Genomic DNA, 22989 nt, shown 5'->3' on the forward strand with positions numbered 1-22989 from the left:
TCACTTGAAACCCAATTTCCACTCCGTATCATTTGTGTGCAGTGAAGTTTTATAAGTAAAACTATGCCTGTTCAAATGTAGCAACCATTTCAGTGGAAAATATGATGTCTGTAAATTACAATGTGCTACTACACAATCCTTTAGTTACATTAAAGTATCATCCGCCTCATGGCCATTAAAGCTGGGAGAGTCGCAAAAGTTAGCCATACTAAGAAAGTGGGTCAGGGTTTAAAACTGTTTTGGAAGCGCTGCCTTAGTCCAGTGGTGGATGGAATTCAGTCAATCTGTGGTGTGGCTTGCTTCTCAGCTCTACCCTCTGAGCAGAGGTGGATCTGCATGTCATTTGCAAATTTTGGTAAAATGACGTGGTGGTGTTCTGTTAATTGCACCTAAGCACACATATGTTGAAAAATGATTGTGATGAGAATGACTCTCATATTGATTCACATTTTTACCAATATGAAATGTAGGATCTTACATTAACCTAAAGTTTAAAAAAAAGACATTTTGTGTCTGACAGGGTAGGTTACTGTGAAGTAACAGTGTTTCTCTCTCAGCAAGTACCAGGCCGCCAGAGGAAAATTCTAGAAGAAGCTCATGAGCTGAGTGAGGATCACCAAAAGAAATATTTGGCCAAACTGAGGTCAATTAATCCACCATGTGTGCCTTTCTGTGGTAAGTTTTATATATTTAATACAAATACATGATGACAAGATATATACTTAACCAGAATAAAATGTAAGGATAAAAGGCCCCAATGCTGTTGCCCTTTAATCATGCAGTTTTTCCCATTTCTTAGAGTCCGGACACCACCTTCAGTTCAGCAGTTCTTAGATTAGTAGTAGTTAGTTCTCTTGGTGGATTTCTTTGGACTTGCATCCGGCACCACTCTATTCATATAATCCGTATGCAACCTATTTCTGACCAAGCTCCCTTATATATCACTTTGTTACTACACCTATCAGCAAGTGTCCAGCAGATTGTTTGCATTTCAACACATTTTACTTTCTTCAGGCGTTTACCATCCTCATTGTTGCTCAACAAATGAGTCTTGGCAATGTCATTCAGGTCATCGGTTTAAGAGGATAGCTTTTGTCCCAGATTTGAATAAGAGCCCCGTTATGGGCCAAGATCTCTGTAACCTCATGGGTGCTTTGCTTTCAGAAGCAGGAGCTTATATGGTCCTGTACACTGAACAATTGGTTTGATGTCCGGCACCTGGGCCTTCAACAACTTTGTCCCTATGAACACCTTTATTCTGAAATGACTGATCTGGAAAGATATGTAACCTATTATATTTGTCTGAGAACTTAGTTTGTAACATTTTGGACTACTAATAGAAAGGTTTAAAGTCCAAAGTCACAGCCTGCAAGAGTTTAGTTTTCAGATGGATAGTTTTGCTGTCATTGGCTTGCATATAGAATATTTTTGTAACTTTAGGGATAACTAGGTTGTCTAAGTTCTGAAACTTGTGGTGTATCTAACCTGAATTATAATATTGCCAAGAATGTGAAAATGTAATGTCTGTGTAACATGAGATAAAAGATACCTTTCCAGTGATATTCCTAAGTCTATAATGCTTCTGTCAACCTGAGTGTTACTTTGAACATATGTACAAACTTGTACGGTATTTCTCAATTTTTGGCCAGCTTAGCTTTCTGAATCCTAAGCATTACAGATCTGTGTTTTTGAGGGGTAGCTATCCTGCATGTAGCTTGAGTCTGCACTATGATATCTGTAACTGTTCTGTTTAAAACAGAGATCTGTATGATTAGAATAAGCTAGGCAGTGCTCAGATTCGGTATCCAAAAGTCTTCTCACTGTCACACAAAGGCTGACTTTATTGAGCAGTGCTGGATGCAACCCTTATGAAGGCTTCACATAGCCTCAGAGGATCATGAATTTCTGTGATGATTCGGATGCGTCCGACTCCAGCTTAGATCCCAGTTCTTTGGTCTGCATCTGTTATAGCTCATGGCCTTCTGCATCCTGTTCATGGCTCGTACCAGAGGACAGAAGAAGGCGTCATTGCAGTTGAGTGAGGCAGTGGCAACAAAGCCTGCTGGCTCAGGTGCCAATGTTTAGTTCTGTGCATCAGGTCTGTACTGGTGGATGGACTCCTGCCGTCTTTAGAGGGGTTCTCCATTCCTCCCCACCTGCACAGGTAGCCGTAAATACAGATGCCTCCGCGGGTCATCTGGGTGACCGGATGGTGTAGGGGACCTTTGGTCTTAGACAGAGCAGCATCTGCATAGAAATGTGCTTGATATGCAGGCAGCCCATCTTTCTTTGTGGGCTTTCTCCTTTCCATCTCAAGGCACAATGTCCAATTTCTGTTGGGCCACACTGCCATGCCTGTTATATAAACAGATAGTGTCATTGAACTTATGTTGGAAAGGTGCTCTCCTGTGAGAGTGGGCACAGTAATGGGGAGTCTTTCTGGTTGTGGCTCACCTAGTGACTCCCTCAGCATGAGGGCACATGTTTCAGGCGCCTCTCCCTGCGGCATGACGATTAACAGCTACACCTCGAATTGAGAATGTGATCCAGATTTGGTATCCATTCACTGATCTCTTTGCCATGGCCCAGAAAGAGAAAAGTCCTGGGTTTTGCTCCATATACCTCCCTCTCAGTAATTCTCTGCTGGATTTCTTCAGGTTTAACCGCTCTCAGGGCATGCTATATGGACCTCGACTGATCCTGCTTCTGTCACAAGTATTGCTGAAGGGTTGAGAGAATTGAGCACAACTGATTCTGGTCACTCAGACAGGTCATTGAAGATCTAGTACTCTGTTCTGTTGGCACATAGCATTTGGCCAGTCCTTCTTTCCTGAAGAGAGCAGACATGATCTTGCAGCAGTATGGCCAGGTCATCCAGATTTAGAAGTGGCAGTTTATATTTTTGCCTCCCTATCATGGTCATAGATGTCATTTTGGTAGCTTGATACTAGATATACAGGTGCATGAATCTGGATTGATGGTTCATTGGTGTGGAAAAGCATCAACCCTTGGAGTTGCGTTGCCTATTGGCATTACCTACAATTTGACACGGTCTTTGTTCATCAGGGACAGGCAATAGCTAAAGTTGGAGGGTTATCTAGCAGCCACGTTTGGATTCATGCGTTTGCCATATCAACCTTCTACTTTTAGATTGCCACGAATGGCACTTTTTCTTTCTTTTTTTAAGGATTTGCGTTCCTGTTTATTTCCTCCAATTACTTTTTGCCCCATATCTCAGGAATAAATGTCCACGCTTTCTCAGTATGGAAAACAATTAGAGCTGGTACAAATCCCTAAAACATGCAAGTTCATAGGCTTGCACAGACTCAAAAGCCCATTCTAAACCTGAACTATTGCTTACTGCTACCTGCAGCCCAAGTATGTATATCTGTGGACAGGTGGCAAAATAAGGGATTTGCTTGTATTATAACCCTACTATAGTCCTGTATGAGCCCTGGCATATCAGAGAGGCTGTCATCAGAGCCCTTAGATAACGAGATTGCTGCCATGGTTTGCCACCCCAGTACATGGCAGCAAAGGGATAAGTTGATTTTGTTACAGGACAAGTAGATTTATGAAGCAACCTGTCCCATGGACAAGTAGATATTTTATGAAATTCTGCATCCCCCAGATAGATGAGCTTATTGAACACTTTCCCGAGTCCTACAGCAAAGGGCAACAGGAGTTTGGTATTAGAGGGCAAAAATCATCAGATATGCTGTCAACACAGCAGATATCTCGAACCAGGCCATCAGCGCAAGCATTCTGCTATGCCAGCCTACTTGGCTCTGTATCACCAGATTCTGGACAGAGGTGTAAAAGCACCTGTTTAGCATGCTTAATGATGGCGGGGTTGGTACTGTAGATTCACATGCGCCCACTCTCCTCCATGGAAGCCAGCAACAATCCCAGATGTCTTTACTGTTCTATCTGCTTACCTTTTCACAATAAACAGCAGCACACTTGTTTTTGATATTTTACTCCACTTACGCTACTCACCCACGGAACAGGAAAAAATTTGAGGTGGAGCCGTTACACTAGTGTTTTGTGGTGAAAGGGAGGAGTCACAACTTCTAACTCAAGACTTCTGCAAAGAAAGACACGTTGCAACTGTCCAGCCAGACCCGCCACTAGTTAGCAGTTGTGCACAGAACATACAAACCTAAATCACTACTTGCTAGAAATAGTTAAAGGGTAAGTGATACTTTCCATGTAAAGCCATTTTTAAAAAGTAAAACAAATGAAGTATTTTAACAGCCAATAAATTGACTATGTATGACATTTTTTATTTTCGTTAAAAAAATAAATCAATTTTAAATGCAGGCGAGTCACTATAAATAACATAGTTGTAAGTAAATTGAAAGCCTCCAAATCGTTCTGGCGATTGGTCAATTCCTTTGAAGTAAACAGAGGTCCCATGGTCAGTCTGTGGGCACACATTACTGCTGAGCAATGGTTATGCCATTTTAATAACCTCTTATCACTCCAAACTCATGTTTGTTTCTAATGTTGCTTATTAAAACTACAATAGGTAGTCAAGCTTGATATGAATTACTATTGCTCGCATTATTCTGCCCTAGTTCTGCAAAAATAGTAATTGTGGTAAGGTTCCTGTGCCAGATGGTGTGCCTATAGATCTCTACAAATCTAATATTAATCTGTGGCACCCTTGCTTACTAATGGTTTAAATATTGCCTGTAAATCCATGTTGGTTACATCCATTGTAGTTCCTGTTTTAAAAAAAATAATTAGTTGGGACCACCTGTTATTACAGGCCCATGTTTTGTTAGCCTCCGTAATTGTCAGAGTTGTGCATTAAAAGAATGTTAGACTGGGCTACTGGTCTTTGAATTCTGTTCAAAACTCAGCATGGTTTCCCGGAGGGCCTTGGTAAAATGGAACAATGTCTTAAACTTCAGTTTATTATTGGTTAATACACCATTGTTGAAGGCTACCCTTTGTACCTGGCCTTTATTGACCTAACTAGTGCTTTTGATTATGTATCCGGATCTGAACTATGGCAGCATTTTAATCACATTGGTATGGATACTTCTTCAATTGCTTTCTTATCTGTACTACACTGATTTATCTTTCAAAGTAAGTTATGGTAATCAGGGGGAATGTACATAAATTGTGAAGGGGGTGTGATACATTTTGAAGGGGGTGTGAGGCAGGGATGCATCCTGGCTCCAAATTTGTTTTATTTTGTCAATTAATAGTCTCAATTCTTTTCTGATTAATGTTGCCAGAACATACTCATTGTCAATTCCAGGCCTATTCTCGTCCACTTTATATGCAAATTATGCCATATTGCTTGCTACCACACACTGAGGCTTGACATCTCTGATGTCTTTGTTTCTTTTATAGAGGACCTCAATACAAATTTTATGAAATCTCATATAATGTCATGTGGTCTGAAAAGCACAAGATCATCTATTCTCTTTATCAAAGGCAAAGACTTGGAGAAATTCAACAGTTCCCTTATCTTGGGATTATGTTCAATTCTTTCACTTTCTGGACTCAGTGTCTTACTGTTAAGCATCACAAATTCTCTGTCTACTGGAGCTATTTAATCTTGCTACAAATTTAGGATGTAAACCTGTTGCTCCATTACTCGATCTATAAAACTCTGTGTCCTTATCATTTCTTATGTTGCAAGGATATGGGATTACACCAATACAAGCTGTCTATAGGTAGAGGAGAATTGCTTTTGACGCAGTCTCTTTTAACCTCCTGTACATTCCCCACATTGTTTTTATTATGAAGAGCTGAGGTTGACTTATGTTCAAGACGTTATTAAGTTTGCACAGTTATTATTATGAGACACCACTTGGAATAACCCCCACTCAGTCTTACACAAATATTATCATTGTGGATTGTATGAAGTGTGATAAGTTTCAAGATTCCTTGGCTGTCATATATATCTGCCATGGAGGATTTAGATAGGTCTTCTTTATTTCTGAATCCCTTTTCTGTTTGCAGAGTTGATAAAGCTTGAATCAATAAAAAAAACATTTTGTACAGGAAGCTCCTTTTAAGAGAGATTAAACTCAAACGGTCCAAAGTAAGAAGCCGTGCTATTTTTCAAACTACCGTGGCCATGGAACTGTAACTCTTAATAGATTCTGGGGTGGTGGGAGATCTCTTTTAACTATATTTAGACTTGACTCCTTACGTACTCTGCACTATCCTTTCCTTTGGCCATTATAATGAAGATTTATTATGTCCATGTCCTTACTTTGATCAGACGTTGTTGTGCTTTACATTTCTGTGCAATTTTTATTACTCTTATATCTAAAAGATTTCAAGTAAATTGCATAAAAAAACAATTTGGCCGCTGTAGATCAGCATTGTATTTATTTATTTATTTTACAAACTTTATCAAGTTAAGTCTGACTTGCTGTAGGATTGTTTTTAAAATCAGTTGGGTGTCACTGCAATTTCATGCTGATCTTGATGTTTAAAAATTTGCTGTAACTATAACTTTTAAGGTTGTACATTCATAATCCAATAACGTTTTTTGATGATGGAATAAGTGACAAGAAAGCTCTTCTTACAAACCATTTTTAAAGCAAAATCAGAAATTGCAGCCTACTAGGCTGCAACCTGAAAGGCTTTGAACACTGACAATGCTACTTTAAGGAATAGCACCAGTAGCCCTTTATCCCCTGTCAGTGACAGTTGAGCCAGTCTGTTATTCTGGATCCTGGTAATGGGGCTCTGGAGCACTGAGCACCTTTTCAAGGAGTTTTTTCCTATTGGAAAAACTTTCTGAACCTTTAAATTATGACTTTATTTGTTGTCTTCAAAGACAGAGTACATTTTTCAACATGTGCAACAACAAAGACCCTCACAATGTCTGCATTATATGCTACCATAGCCAAACAGTGCCAGTTCTTTATGTCAGAAAATGATCATGAGGACACTGAAGGTTAAGGAGAAAAACGACTTATAAGTCCTACAGGAAGGCCAGCGAAAGCATGATGATTCTGTGTTAGGAAGAACAGAGAGATGTGGAGAGGCTGGTCCCTCAAGCAAGGATCCTTTAACCATTTCCAAGGATCCCTTGTGAGGAGCTCATAGGAAAAATGTTAAAGATACACACGCCTATTTGGCGTAAAAATCCTTGATGCCAAAAGTAGGGTCAGTAACAACATGTTTGACTTGAAGCACTGGCTTGCTGTCAATAAGTTATTGGGTGTTGAAAACTTTGTCAATGTTGAGACCTAGCAGGTCTTTCCATCTGTCTGCAAACTGGGTCCCCTCCTACCCATCGGAATTCCCCCGATCACAAAAAACCTATCAGGCGAAGATTGCAGGGATTTCTGCCCTGCTGGTCAGAAATAACAGCAAACAGTTGGGCACTAGACATCATACAGGGGTGTATTGTCTGGAACTCATACAAACACCACCAAACATTCTGGTTTGCTAACACAGGGCCTGTTCCTCATCAACATTGTGGAAAAGGTGTATAATAACTCTATTTTCTTATCCCAGAGAAAGGTGGCTCCCTCAGGCCCATCCTCGGTTTCACGCCCCTCAACAATTGCGTTCTGTCAGAGCACTTCAACATGGTGACTCTTCAGGATGTTATACTACTTTTGCAAAAAGGCAATTTCATGACAACTCTGGATCTGAAGGACGCCTACTTCCACATACCCATCCATTCAGCACATCGAAAATGTTTCAGGTTTGGGGTAAGTGAACAACAATATCAATTCAAAGTGCTACCCTTCAGGGTTACTACTGCATCAACAGTCTTCACTGAATGTCTGGCTGTGGTTGCCTACTTAACTCAGGAAGAGTAGCATCCACGTGTTCCCTTACGTAGACAACTGGTTGATCAAGAGCAGCACACAGCAACTCTGTCTCGTTCACATCCAGAGCAAAAAAGACACCTTGCACAGTCTGGGTTTCACCATCACGTTGACCAAATCCCATCTTAAACCCCCACAGATACAGCCCTTTCTTGGAACCATCCTAGAAACCTCCATCAGAAAGGCTTAGCCCAGCCCAGCCAGGGTCCAGGCTTTCCAAAACATGCTGCCTCTTTTTCAGCCAAATTGGCAGGTAAAAGTCAGAAATGGATGCGTCTATTAGGCATGACGGCATCTTGCATAGCAATAGTCCCTCATGCAAGGCTCCACATAGTACCTAGTGGCACAGTGGTCTCAAGCGGAGAGTCACCTAAAGAATCTAGGTTTGGTGTTGGGCAGCACATAGCGCTTTGTGCAGTGGTGGAATACAAACAACTTGTTGCAGGAGCGGCCCTTCCTGGACCCAGTTCTGCAAGAGACCATCACTACAGACACATTGCTCACGGTTTTGGAGCACATCTCAATAGTCTCACTGTTCTGTAGCAAAAGACTCCTACACAGCAGATACTTCATATCAATCACCTGGAGCTGCTAGCCATCCAGCTCACACTCGAGCTTTTCACCTTCTCATTCAGAACAAATCAGTCCTGATATGCACAGACAACACAACTGCAGTGTTTTACTTATAGAAGCAAGGGGGCACACATTCACAGCAGTTGTCCAGTGTAGCCCAAAGAATCTGGAAGTGGGCAATACATCACAGACTCCATCTACTTATTCAGCATATTTCCAGAGTGTACAACAGTCTACTCCTCCCACCCCCCCACTCCCCATCACCCAAAACCCTCCCCAGGTACTTTATTCATTGGGGGTTCCCACAAATAAATCTGTTCGCCACCGCTGAAAACGCAGAATGCTCAAACTTTGCGGCCAGACCACCACAGTCTCTGGGCAATGTGCAGTGGATGAGTTGACCGCGTTACCTTGCGCTTTTCTGTCTCTCCCACTCCTACTGTTTATGGTAAGAAGGCTGAGACATACATCTCTCACTCATTCTGGTAGCAACAACCTGGGCACGCCAGCTGTAGTACTCTACTCTACTAGAACTCTCTTTAGTGCCAAACGAGAAGTTTTAGTGTATGCATTAGTATGTGCCTGGGTGTGTCATTGTGTGCATCTGGGTGTCTCAATGTATACATCTTTGTGCACCTGAGTGTCTCAATGTTTGCATCTTTGTTTCCCTGGATGTGTTGGTGTATGTATCAGTGTGTGCCCAGGTGTGCCAGTGTATGTCACTGTTTACCTGGGTTTGTTAGTGTATACATCAGTGTGTGACTGTGTCTGTCAGTCTATGTATCAGAGTGTTTTGGATGTCTTAGTGTGTGAATGACTCTTCTAGGTGTTTTAGTCTGTGCATTATTGTGCATCTGGGTGTGTTAGTGCATGCATGAGTGTGTGCTTGGGTGTAGGAGAGTATGCATGCATGTGTCTCCTGATGTTTTACTGTATGCATATGTGTATACCAGAGTGTGTTGTCATTAGTGTGTACTGTAAGAAGAGCAACTTTATTTGGCAATTTGATATCAAAGTGTGTATCTTTTATTATAATTGTGTATAAAGTATATGAATGAGTAGTGTATGATTGAACAAACATGTAATTAGTTAACTACACTACTGCAAATAGACGTCCTTAAATCTGTGTAGAAAGAGAGAAAACGTAAATAGAAGTTAGTTTCATATAAATGTCTCATAATCTAATAAAAAAGCTATTGTTAATAATAAAACACAAGAAATGTTTCGTTCTATACCAATTACACATTTACTGATGTTGTATTCCCTTCCCTCACTGTTCTCAGCTTCTATACTTTTACACTATAAATTAAATGTGCATAGATACTCATGCTTAAACAGTGGGGGTTAAAAAACAATTATATAGGTTGTAAAAAAAAGAAAAATCCCCTAAGAACATAGCACATTATTTCAAATTAACAGTACTATGCACCACACTCCCTTCGAATATTTACCTGTTTTACCTATACTTGTTAAGTAATATAATGTATATTATAGTTTTATAATACAATTAATGTGTGTGACTCATTGTCGTAGCTGTAAAGGTACATAAAGACATCACCCTTGGTAGGCCGCATGATATAATAAAATCTGCTCATCCATTAAACAAGAGTACAGTATATTCGTGGTGTAATTCTATTCATAGTGTTTTGAATTGTACTTCAAACATAGGTTTAGCAATATTCCTTTTTCTTTTCAGTAGATCTTTATCCTGGTTTTTGGGTCTAATCTATAGTTACAATTTAGCGGTATCTCTTTTGTTTTCCTGCAAGAGTAAGATAATTTCACGATTTGGAATCCCTTATAAAGACATCACCCTGGGTAAGATGTATGATGTCTTAACTTGTTGTATTAGAAGTCCCAAAAGTGTAGTATTAAATTTTTTAAGTAGTAATCCTCCTTATAACTCTGGTTCAAGAAAGATAAGGTAATAATTTGGCAGTTTATAGGGTAATCTCTGCTTGAATGTAAGGTTGCTGTCATAACTCTCTGTCCATCCAGTTTTATTTTTTAAGTAGATGGTGAAGTGTCCAGATGTAACATTCACTCCTTCATGAAAAATAATGGCTATACAGGTATATGTTTTCCACAAATAAAGAGTAGTCCAGCTTTAACATTAGTTTTTTGAGTTTCTAATTTAGTTCAATCTGCATTACATTGCTGTAACATTAAGATGACATGCTTTCTAATTCTTCTTATGTTCAAAGTTGATAGTAAATCTGATTTATGTGTTGTGCAGGTCTTATTCTGTGATGCATCTTTAAAAAGTTTATCAAAACTGACAGTTTTACAGTCTGGTACAGTTAAGTAGATAAATCGTTCTGAATCTATTTCTGTTTTTGAAGAAAATGAACAGTTTTCACAATTGTGCTATGAGTATCTTAGTCCAAATAGGTCATCAATATGTACTATCTCTTCTTCTAAAATATAAAGTAGGACCATTGAGAATTCTTATGCATGTTCTTGAGTGTTTTAAGTGAAGTATAGAAATCCAGTGCACACATCTGCAAGATGTTTAATAGATGATGCAGAATGTTTTTGTTCTATCACTGCACAAGCCTTCCAACAAGGTAGAGTTCAGAGCCCAGTCTTACATAATTATTCTGTTTAATTTCATTAACCAAAGGAGGTAGAGAGACTAGTGCATTGAGAACTACATTTGCACAGCAGTTGACTCCAGAGAGATTTGAGAGCTGGTAACCAACAATTTCACCAGTATCTTTAGTATTTTCTTCATGAATACTAGTTCTGTCTCATTTTTCTTTTTCTCAGGAACGTCACTATGATCCTTTGAAATCTTTTGTTTTGATGACATTCTAGGCTTTTTGTAAACTGGGTACTGTACTAAATGAGGAGCATACAGACTTCTCAAACAATTACTGTCATTAAACTGTGAGGTACAAAGAGCACAAAGTTCTAACCGGTGACAGTGCTACATAGAACATACCTTCCTTGAATACGGTGCTACCAATGTTAATAAATGCTGCATCTACATTTAGACCTTGAGACTTCTGTATTGTTACAGCATATGGTGGAAATTGCTTTCTGTGGATATGCAAGCCTTTTGTAAGCAAGAAATGTGCAGTAGGCTTTGCTATCTGTTTTACACCTTCAAGTTCATCAAATTGAACCTAATTTCTGTTTAGATACAAAGGGCCAGTTGTAGCAAAGGGTTTTACCCATTCTGTGTCTATGGGAAAATGTGTTCGTACATATGGCCCTAAATGAAATAAATTATTTTACCCATGGCCCCATTAACTAATCCTTCTTCAACATTTAAATTTCTATGCAAAATCACTACAATTCTTACAAACAGGTAAACACTTTTCTAATCCCGCAGTTTTGGAAACAGACCTCATCAAAGAATCTAATTTTGATTGTAGTTTTTCAGTCAACAGTATTGTCACTCCTTTATGTTTCCATTTTATCAGTTGCTGTGATATCTAATATATGTTCAATTGTAGCAATTGTTTATTGAAAGAGGTACATTCTTGAAGAGTAGGCATTAGAGAGACAATGGATTTTTATTGTTGAATAAATTCAAACATTAGCTGTGTTGCAGATTTTTTTTTAGAGGAAATATGTTCTTTTTAAGTCAACTTTGTAAGCAACATTTTCCTTCTTTTGACAGTATTCCTACTCTAATATCCTTCAGAATATTTCCATATTGCAAATTGGATGCTTGACGCATATTTTTAATTAGTTATTTGTATTGGAAATTCAACCAATTGTTTGGCAATGCTTCTTAAAGAATTGCAAGTTTCTTCATGTAAGAGTGTCTGTGTTTTTACAGTGGAAATTTGCAGTAAATCACCAAAAACAATTGCATGGTTTCCTCCAAAAAGTACTTCATACTCTCTTTAATATCTGCTTCATTCTCAAATGCATAAAGGCAAGCATTAACTTTGAGACCATGTTCACCTCATCTGCAATTAAAAGCTTTAATTTCTTCAAGACTCTAGAAACCTAATGACATACTTCACAGATAACTTTCGGTATTCCAGTTTATTATAATGTTTACCAGGTAGCATAAGTACGCAATGCAATGTAATTCATTTGATGTTATGTGCAGCTAATCCAGTAGGGGTTGTTACTACACATGATAAAATAGTCTGTAGTCTTCTGTAGATATGTGGCTAGAACTTGCATTACATATAAAAGAATTTGCTTAAAACTTAGACACTTGCATTGTTTGTTTTCATGTAGGCATCTATGCTCTATTTTTTCTTTGACTTCCATATATTTTTTTCTGCTTGTCATTTAGTTGTTCTACTAACTGTTCCAAATCAACATTTTCTTCTGTTGCTAGTAGCATTGCTGTCTCCACCTCATTCATCATTACCCCGACTTCATTACCGATTATTGGTTGTTCAAGAGGATTTTGACTGAGAAGTACTGAACTCTGGCTGCTTTGTGAACTATCCTTTGCTATTTCAGTTACAGATGTTTCCTTTTGTTCAATTTCTTTACTTAACATTTTCAGGTAGTTGGGAAATATTGGTATAAGGAAAACTCCAGTTTAGTGGAAAAGTGGTGCTGCTGGGAACCAGCAGGGCCAGGAGGACCCAACCCAGGAGGGGGGGTCACAGGGGACCCCAAACATCGCAAAGAGTCGACAGGAGCAGAGGCAGCACCCACAGGACGGGGGACACAGGAGTCGCAGAAGAAGCTCACACAGCACCACAGAAGTTGCTCCCACATTGCCGGAGGACCACGCAGAGGTCCAGAGGTTGCAGGAGGGAGTGCTAGGGGCTGGAGCTCCAAGTCGCCTGAAGATCCCTTGGAGGAGATGCAAACAAGCCTTGGCCAGCTGCAAGTGACGTGGTGCACGAGGGTACTGTCCTGCTTGGGGAAGCAAAGGCTTACCTCCACCAAAGTTGAACAGCTGGCAGAGAGGACCAGCATGACTTCTCTGGACCACCACCCGTGATGTAGGATCCACGCAGCTCAAGATAAGGGGAAATCCACGCAGCCAGTCGTCGCTTGTTGTAGGTGCCTGTGGTGGCAGCGAAGTGACTCCTTCACTCCAAGGGAGATGCCTTCTTCTTGTGCATGCTGAAGAGTTGTAGTCTTCTGAGGATCCACAGCCAAGGAAATGTTGCAAAGCTGGCAGGAGACGTGGAAACAAAGTTGCAGAAGAATGTTCTTCATTGCAACAGAGTTTGTCGGTTCCTGGAGGGTCTAGTGGTGGTTCCAGTGGCCAGAAGTCGAAGTGGAGGTTGCAGAGGAGCCCTGTTAGACTCTTACAAGCCGAACCCGAGGACCTACCCAAGAGAGAGACCCCAAATAGCCCTGAAAGGCGGATGGGACACCTAAACAGGTTAGCAGCTATCAGGATGGGGGCTCTGACGTCACCTGTCTGGCCTGGCCACTCAGATGCTCCCAGAGTTCCCTGCCCACCTTGGAAACAAAATTTCAGAACCCAGGGACTCTCTGGAGGAGCTCTGGGCACCACCCCTGGGGTGGTGATGGACAGGGGAGTGGTCACTTCCCTTTCCATTGTCCAGTTTCGTGCCAGAGCTGGGACTGGGGGTACCTGAACAGGTGTGGACTGGTTTATGCATGGAGGGCACCAAATGTGCCCTTCAAAGCAAACCAGTGGCTTGGGAAGGCTACCCCTCCCAAGCCAGTCACACCTATTTCTAAAGGAAGAGGGTGTTACCTCCCTCTCCCAAAGGAAATCATTTGTTCTGCCTTCCTGGGCTTGATCAGATCAAGCAGCAGGAGGGCAGAAACCTGTCTGAGGGGTGGCAGCAGCTGGGCTGCCCAGAAAACCTTGTAAGACTGGTGTAGGAAGTTGGCTCTGTATATACTATCTCAAAGTGAGAGATAGTGTGCACAGAGTCCAAGGGTTCCCCTTAGAGGTTGATAGTGGCAAAATTAGATAATACTAATGCTCTATTTTATGGAAGTGTGGTCGAGCAGTAGGCTTATCAAATGGTAGTGTTAAGCGTTTGTTGTACACACACAGGCAGGCAATAAATGAGGACCACACACTCAAAGACTTAACTCCAGGCCAATAGTTTTTATATAGAAAAATATATTTTCTTAATTTATTTTAGAACCACAATATTCAAGATTTGAGGTAAGTACATAAAATGCAAGTTACTTCACACAGGTAAGTATAGAACTTTGATTTAAAACAGTACACACAGTTTTGGTTAAAACGGCAATAAGCCATTTTAAAAGTGGACACAGTGCAAAAATCAACAGTTCCTGGGGGAGGTAAGTTTGGTTAGGTTTCTCAGGTAAGTAAAGCACTTACACAGTCAGTCTCCTGGGCATAGGCAGCCCACGTTTGGTGGTTCAAGGCAACCCCAAAGCACCAGCAGCACAGGGCTGGTCAGGTGCAGAGGTCAAAGGAGAGCCCTAAACACATAGGCGCCTATGAAGAACAGGGGTGCTCCGGTCCTAGTCTGCTTACAGGTAAGTACCTGCGTCCTCTGGGAGCAGACCAGGGGGTTTTGTAGAGCACTGGAGGACACACACAAGCCCACAAAACACACCCTCAGCGGCACAGGGGCGGCCGGGTGCAGTAGGCAAAGTAGGCATTGGGTTTGCTATAGAAAGCAATGGAGGGACCCGGAGGTCACTTAAGTGATACAGGCAGGGCACAGGGGGGCTTCTCAGGCCAGCCACCGACTGGGCTCGGATGAGGGCCGCCTGCTGGTCACTCCTGCACTGGTAGATGGTTCCTCTCGGTCCTGGGGGCTGCGGGTGCAGTTCTTGGTCCAGGCGTCAGGTTCCTTTGTTACCAGGCAGGTGAGTCGCGGTGAGGGGGAGCCTCTGAGTCCTCTCTGCAGGCGTCGCTGTGGGAGTGCAGGGGGGTCGACTCAGGGTGTCCACGTCATTGGAGTCACCTGGGAGTTCTCTCTGCGGTGTTTGTTGTCCGGGACTCGAGCCGGGGGCGTCGGGTGCAGTGTGTGAAGACTCACGCTTCTGGTGGGAAGTGAGAGTCTCTTTAAAAGTTGTTGCAAAGTTGTTGCAGTTTCTGAACAGTACTGCTGTTCTCTGGAGTTTCTTGGTCCTTTAGGTGCAGGGCAGTCCTCTGAGTCCTCAGAGGTCGCTGGTCCCGCTAGATGCGTCGCTGTGCAGGTTCTTTGAGTCTTGAGACAGGCTGGTAGGACTGGGGCCAAGTCAGTTGGTGTCTCCGTCGTCTCTGTGGGGCTTTCAGGTCCGCAGTCCTTCTTTCTTCATATTGCAGGAATCTGATTTCCCAGGTTCAGGGTCGCCCCTAAATACTGAATTTAGAGGTGTGTTTAGGTCAGGGGGTAGTAGCCAATGGCTACTGTCCTTGAGGGTTGCTACACCCTCTTTGTGCCTCCTCCCTGAGGGAAGGGGGGAACATCCCTAGTCCTATTGAGGGAATCCTCCAAAGTCAAGATGGAGGATTTCTAAAGGCAGGGGTCACCTCAGCTCAGGGCACCTTAGGGGCTGTACTGACTGGTAGGTGACTCCTCCTTGTGGGTTTTCCCATTATCTCCTCCGGACTTCCACCAAAAGTGGGGGCTGTGTCCGGAGGGGCGGGCATCTCCACTAGCTGGGATGTCCTGGGGTGCTTTAACTGGCACGAGCCTTTGAGGCTCACCGCCAGGTCTTACAGTTCTTGTAAGATGCCCTCTGTGTTTATTTTACAATAAATTCCACACTGGCATCAGTGTGCATTTATTGTGCTGAGAAGTTTGATACCAAACTTCCCAGATTTCAGTGTAGCCATTATGGAACTGTGGAGTTCGTAATTGACGGACTCCCTGACCCATATACTCTCTATGGCTACCCTGCAATTACAATGGCTAAGGTTTTGCTTAAACACTGTAGGGTCATAGTGCTCCTGCAACTATGCCCTCACCTGTGGTATAGTGCACCCTGCCTTAGACCTGTAAGGCCTGCTAGAGAGGTGACTTACCTATGCTACAGGCAGTGGGTTGAGGGCATGGCACTCTGAGGGGAGTGCCATGTTGACTTAGTCATTTTCTCCCCACCAGCACACACAAGCTGAGGCAGTGTGCATATGCTGAGTGAGGGTGCCCCAGGGTGGCATAATGCATGCTGCAGCCCTTAGAGACCTTCCCTGGCCACAGGTCCCTTGGTACCAGGGGTACCATTTATAAGGGACTTATCTGTGTGCCAGGGCTGTGCCAATTGTGGGAACAAAGGTACAGTTTAGGGAAAGAACACTGGTGCTGGGGCCTGGTTACCAGGGTCCCAGCACACTGTCAGTCATAACTGGCATCAACAAAAGGCAAAAGGTTTGGGGGTAACCATGCCAAGGAAGGCATTTCCTTACAACTGGTGATAGCAATGCTGTGGGGGTCCTTTAAGGAGCTCCCAGAGTGCATGGAATCATACTTCCAATACTTGCAACAGTACTGGGGTATGATTCTGACATGTTTGATAGCAAACATGCCCAGGTTCGAAGTTACCATTATGTAGCTGGACATAGGTAGTGACCTATGTCCTTTACACATGTAAAATGGCGTCCACGCACTCGCAAAATCCAGGAAAATAGATCTGGAGTTTGTGCAGGGGTGCCCTCACACACAGGTACCTGCACCCTGCCCTCCGGGCTGAGAGGGCCTACCATAGGGGTGACTTAGTGACCTGGTGTAGTGACCTGTAGTGAAAACGGGTGCACACACCCGTTTCACGCAGGCTGCAATGGCAGGCCTGCAGAACCCTTTGTATGGAATGTGTGGCAGAATAAATGCTATAGCCCATAGGGATCCCCTGGAAACCCATTGCCCTGGGTACCTAGGTACCATATACTAAGGACTTACATGGGAGCACCAGTATGCCAATTGTGGGAATACTAAGTTACCAACAACCAAATTTAGAGGAGAGAGAGCACAGTCACTGCAGTGCTGGTTAGCAGGATCCCAGTGAACACAGCCAAACACACTCACAAACAGGCCAAAAAGTGTGGGGGGGGGGAGGGAGATGCGGGGGAGTTTTAACCAAGCTACAAAGAGGCCACTTTCCTACAGTAGTAGTCATATTGTCCAAGTAACTTCGTTTCAGAACGACATGGTTTGACTAGCTGGAGAAGTTCAAAGTTTTTCTCCTGTCTTCCAATTGATATCCTTAATGTTAAAGATTGCTCGTCTTAGAAATTATAGTAAATCCTCCCATGCATACTGTGCGCCACTAAGCGTTACAAACCATATAGGTGGACCTGAGTTTTGGAGCATACATATAAGTTCTCCATGACGAGGGTACCTGTATTCATTAGTCCCACATTGACATCCCATCAATTAAGTTGTACTCCACATTTTCATCTTTACCTTGTATTTTATCAACAAACTCCCTTGCAGAAAGATTTTTTGATTGACTCCTGTCTTAAGAATATTGTTCACAGCATAAGAGAGTCCTAACAATTCACTCTCAAATAACAGATAGAATATATAGGGGGTAGCTTATCAAAACCTAGGGTCCTCTGAATATAGTCTTGTGACCTGTATTCAGCTGCTGATATTCGTACGGGTCAGTCATCCTAGTGACCACGTACCCCTGTGAGAAATAGCTGTGGAAAACAGCGAGCCTCTAAACATTTTTCCCATACACTCATTGGAGCTCCACTAGCGTGTTTAATTTGAAACAGATCAGTAGCATCTCCAACAACGTCTTTTCAGTGAACTGGATGAATACTATAGTGCCTATATATTTCATCTGTCTGCTTATCCACTTTTTCTATTTGTCCACTTGATTGTAGTACTACTTCATCAGTACAGCTTAATGTCAACATTTTTGTAAAAAACATTATTTTCTTTCAAGTATTATGTGGCTTTTTTTTTTTTACTTTATTCACATCAACTGACAGTTACTGATTTTTCTTTTTTTTCTTTTTTTTTTACTTTTGGTGAAAACTCCATTTACTAGAATAATGAGTGGTTGATATGCATCTTTCTCAACACCCACAGTGTCTACATTTTGTGTTTACAAATCTAATTGTAAATACACAACTCTTTCTTTCAGTCCTTTCCGTAGTTCTGTTGGAGGCAGTTCCCCTATCTTTTCCTCTAATTGAATGATTGTTTGAAATTGATGGACAGTTTGTTTTGGTATTGATTCCGGCACAATTAATTGATCAAGTTCTTGTGGCATTGGTACCAATTCTAATCTATTATGAATTGTTCTAGCTGGCATTTTATTACCCTCTAATTTGTCATAACAATATCTATATATTGTTTGCTTTATGTCTAAATCAAATCGTTTTTCTACAAATAGATATGCATGAAATTCCAGCCACTCATCATTGTTATCTTGCTCAGTTTTTGAAAACACTACATCAAGAGTTTGTTTATTGTAGTGAGTGCGGCAACAACAAATACAAACAAACTCAGGTTTCTCCGAACACGGCGCATTAAACTTTATTATGTCCTTAATTTTTCAGTACTGATCTCTGTATCCACTTCCTCTACAGCTCCCGTCACTGCCTCCTCATTTTCCCTATTATCTTCTTCAGGCCCAAAGAAACAGAACGGAACTCAATGTCTTCAGAAAGTTTGTCAACTTCTGCCACACTACCATGCAACAGAGCTCTATTCAAATCTCATAAACATAAAGTTGGAGTTTTTACATAATAAAATCTCCTAATTAAATTGCACATTGTTTAATGATGCACAGCTAAAATTCTGAAGTAATGAAAAGTGTTTCTACACACTTTGAAAGACATGCCAATGAATGGCCTTGTAAGTTAGTGTATTTTCTAACTTTGCATGGTCTGACTCTTGAAGCATTTTAATTTTCTGTTTGAGTCTTCGCCATGAAAATTCTGTTAAAATGTTTTGATTTTCAGCTGATTCCTGATGAAATACTGCTACACTTCCACTTGTACACAGGAGCTTGTTTACACCTTCCTTGTACTTTTTCAGCTATCACTTGTTCTACATTCCTAGGAGCTTTCTCTTCTTTTTCTATGGGAGTACCATCCTTTACTTCATAGCGGAGGGAACTGTGTGTGTTAAGACATTTCACAAAGACTTATCATGGTCTATGGGTCGCATCATCAGTGTCAAAGAACCGCTTGAACTTTTGGTAGCCTATCTGGCGGAGTGCTTGAACTGCCTCTAAGCGAAGTAACGGATCCAGATTTTTTATGCATTGTCTAAACTTTTTGGGAGACTGTTGTTTTAGAGTTTGAACAGAGATTGGACTTTGAAGCTGTACTGGCACTGCATTGGATGGGTGTTTTATTGATTCTTGGTCAAGACTTGGTTCTTATTAACGTTTTTCCAATGGCACTACATGACTAATGTGGCACATGTCTGCTGAATTCTTCATGCAAGACCATCAGTAAATTAGGAATTCAAGAAGCTATATGGATTTGTTCATGTTAACTGCTTTTTGTATGTTTATTAAAAAAATGTATTGTTTAACAATTGTGGGATCCTTCATATTGTTGTTTTGTTGGTGCATATACTGGACATTACTATTTTTGTGATTATCAGACGTTCCAAGACCACAGTGCTTTAACTAGATAATACTTGAGTTAGAGTGCTCCGCTACTTTTTGCATAAAATTAAGTTGCAGTATGGTTGGACACTGCATGTATGTGAACATCAAAGTCTGCAGCTGCACTTCTAACTTAGGGAACGTTAAAAGGGCATTTTTCATATTTAAACTTCAAAACTCTGTGCTCTATGGCCTACCTACAACATAGCGGAGTACTTACTCAACTTTCAGCAGTAGAATGACAGTTTAAGGATTGACAAGCAGCCTTTCCAATGGCAATTCCTACTGACAGTAAAACTGCACACTCAGGTTCTACAGTAGTAGGCCTGAGCCATGTTTGAAGTAGTACTTGTGTGGATAGGTAAGCAGGTTGTGTTAGTATTTGGTACGTATCTGACTGAGTGTATCAGTACTTCTATGACTATCCCACCAGATATTTAAGTATATATGGTGAATAAAGGGATATATAACTATGTGTGCAACTGGTGCCAATACTGCTGGATACATAACTGTCTTGGTGCATGCATGAATGTATAAGTGGCCCTCTCACCGTCTGACTGGCTTTGTGTCACTGATTGTCTTAGTGAGGGAGGGAGTTATTTGTACTAAAACTAAACTTTAAAGCTTGGCAAATGGATTTTTAATGGCAACTCGAGGAAGTAAAAAAATGTACACTCAGGCTCTGTAGTAGTGTGCTCAAGCCATGTTTAAAGGAATACTTGTCTGTATGGGTGACTAATTTGTGTCAGTACTTGGCTATATATCTGAGTGAGTGTATGAGTCCCTCTATAAGTGTGCCACTAGATGTTTAAGGGAATTTGATATTACATCACTTGCTCTTTTACTAAGTCTACGGGTCGGTAAATGTATCTAAGTGACTCTATGAATAGTTACTGGCTTTGTTGGTAAGTGCAATGGTATTCAACTGTGTGTGCAACTGCCTGTGATATTGCTGGCTACCCAACTACTGCCTCGGTATGTGCATGAATTTCTAAGCGGCCATCTCACTCTCCGACTGACGGTGTCAGTGCTTTTATCCTTTTGTTATTAGGCATATGAACTGCAGTATGAGTTGGGCACTGCATATATAAATGAGTATAGGAATCTGCAAGTGCATGTCTAACTCAGTGAAAGTTAAAAGCAAATGTTTCATCTTTTAACTACAAAGCTCCTTACTGTATCTGCTACCTACAGCCTACCTGAGTACTGAACTTTCAGCAGTAAAACAACAGTTTAAGGATTGACAAGCAGCCTTTCTAATGGCAAGTACTGTTGACGGTAAAAGTGCACACCCCGGGTCTACAGTAGTAGGCCTGAGCCATGTTTAAAGGAGTACTTGTGTGCATGTGTGAGCAGGTTGTGTCAGTATTTGGTACATATCTGACTGAGTATATCAGTACCTCAGTGAGTGTCCCACCAAATGTCTAAGTAAATATGGTAAGTACTGGGGTATGTAACTGTGAGCACAACTGACTCGCAATACTATTGAAAACATAACTGCTGAGTGGGTGTGCCATGAAATGATAAGTAGCCCTCTCAGAGTCTGAGTAGCTGTGTCAGTGGTTATATATTTTTCTTAATAGATATGAGTTGAAGTATGGGTGGGACTCAGTTTATATAAGTGAGCATAGAAGTCTGCAAGTCCATCTCTAACTCAGTAAAAAGAGCATGTTTAATGTTTTAACCACAAATCATTGTGGTCTAATACCTACCTACATACAGACTAGCTGAGTGCTCAGTTTTCTGTAGTTAAAGGCATAGTATGACAATTATCAAGCAGTGTTTGTAATGGGAACTCAAGCTGACAATAAAAGTGCACACCTAAGAGTCTCCAGCAGTAGGCCTCACCTATGTTTAAAGTAGTATGCGTGTGAGTAGGTGAATAGATTGTGTCAGTATTTGTCTATATATTTCACTGACTGTATCAGTCCCTCTATGAGTATCTCACCAGATATTTAAGAAAATGTGTTAAGTACAAGGATAGATAACTGTGCGTGCAACTGGCTGCAATACTGCTGGAAACATAACTGCTGTCTGAGTATGTATATATATGTTCGATGGCATGTGTAGCTGCAGATACACATGCTGTGCACATCCCGCCATCTGGTGTTGGGCTCGGAGTGTTACAAGTTGTTTTTCTTCGAAGAAGTCTTTTTTCGAGTCACGAGACCGAGGGACTCCTCCCATTTCGACTCCATTGCGCATGGGCGTCGACTCCATCTTAGATTGGTTTTTTTCCGCCATCGGGTTCGGACGTGTTCCTTTTCGCTCCGTGTTTCGGGTCGGAAAGTTAGTTAGAATCTCGGAAAAATCGTCGGTATTGTTTGCGTTCGGTATCGGGTTAGTTACAACAGATCGACACCGAATTAAGAAGAGCTCCGGTGGCCCTTCGGTGTTTTCTTCCATCCCCGTCGGGGCCTGGTCGGCCCGGCCACGTGTCTCTTCAAGGCTGATGGAACAGACCCCATTCCGCTTCTGTCCAAAATGCCATAACAAGTATCCATATACAGATCAACATCTGGTCTGTAACTTGTGTTTGTCACCAGAACACAAGGAGGATACTTGTGAGGCCTGTCGAGCGTTTCGGTCCCGGAAGACACTCAGGGACCGAAGAGCAAGGAGACTGCAAATGGCGTCGGCGCCGACAGGACAAGAGCGTTTCGAGGAGGAGGAAGAAACGTTCTCCACCCAGGAGTCAGACTCTGAGGAGATCGATCCCGAGGAAACGCCGAAAACCGTGAGTAAGACGTCGAAACCAAGAACTCACAAGAAAAGCGCTAAAGCCCAGGGGACGCCACTGCCAACAGGCCATGGCTTAACCCAAAAAGTAGGTGACCGTTCATCGGCACCGAAAAAGGGCGAGCTGGTGTCGAAGTCATCCGACTCCGGTCGAGATACCGGCACACAGCAATCTCGGGCCCGAGATAGTGGCTCAGAGAAGATTCGGCACCGAGACAGCGGCACCGAAACGGGTCGGCACCGAGAGAGCACAACGCCGAAAGTTAAAAAGGTTTCGTCGGAGCCGAAAAAAGCAGCCGAAAAGGTTTCGGTACTGAAATATCCGGCCTCGGAACCGAAAACAAGTTCCTACACTGAGGAACAAGGACTGTCCACACAAATGAAGACACATAGATTTGGACAGGAATTACAG

General features: G+C 41.9%; 1 protein-coding gene across 1 annotated transcript in view; it reads left to right on the forward strand.

The window, feature by feature from the left end:
- SOS1 (SOS Ras/Rac guanine nucleotide exchange factor 1) overlaps nt 1-22989 on the forward strand; it is a 453501-nt gene that overhangs the window by 232636 nt on the left and 197876 nt on the right. The window contains exon 17 of the mRNA XM_069235148.1: nt 558-675. Within this exon, the coding sequence (XP_069091249.1) occupies nt 558-675 (118 nt within the window). The remainder of the gene's footprint in view (nt 1-557; nt 676-22989) is intronic.

This window comes from Pleurodeles waltl, chromosome 5, assembly GCF_031143425.1.
Source record: "Pleurodeles waltl isolate 20211129_DDA chromosome 5, aPleWal1.hap1.20221129, whole genome shotgun sequence".
In the NCBI taxonomy this organism is placed as follows: domain Eukaryota; kingdom Metazoa; phylum Chordata; class Amphibia; order Caudata; family Salamandridae; genus Pleurodeles; species Pleurodeles waltl.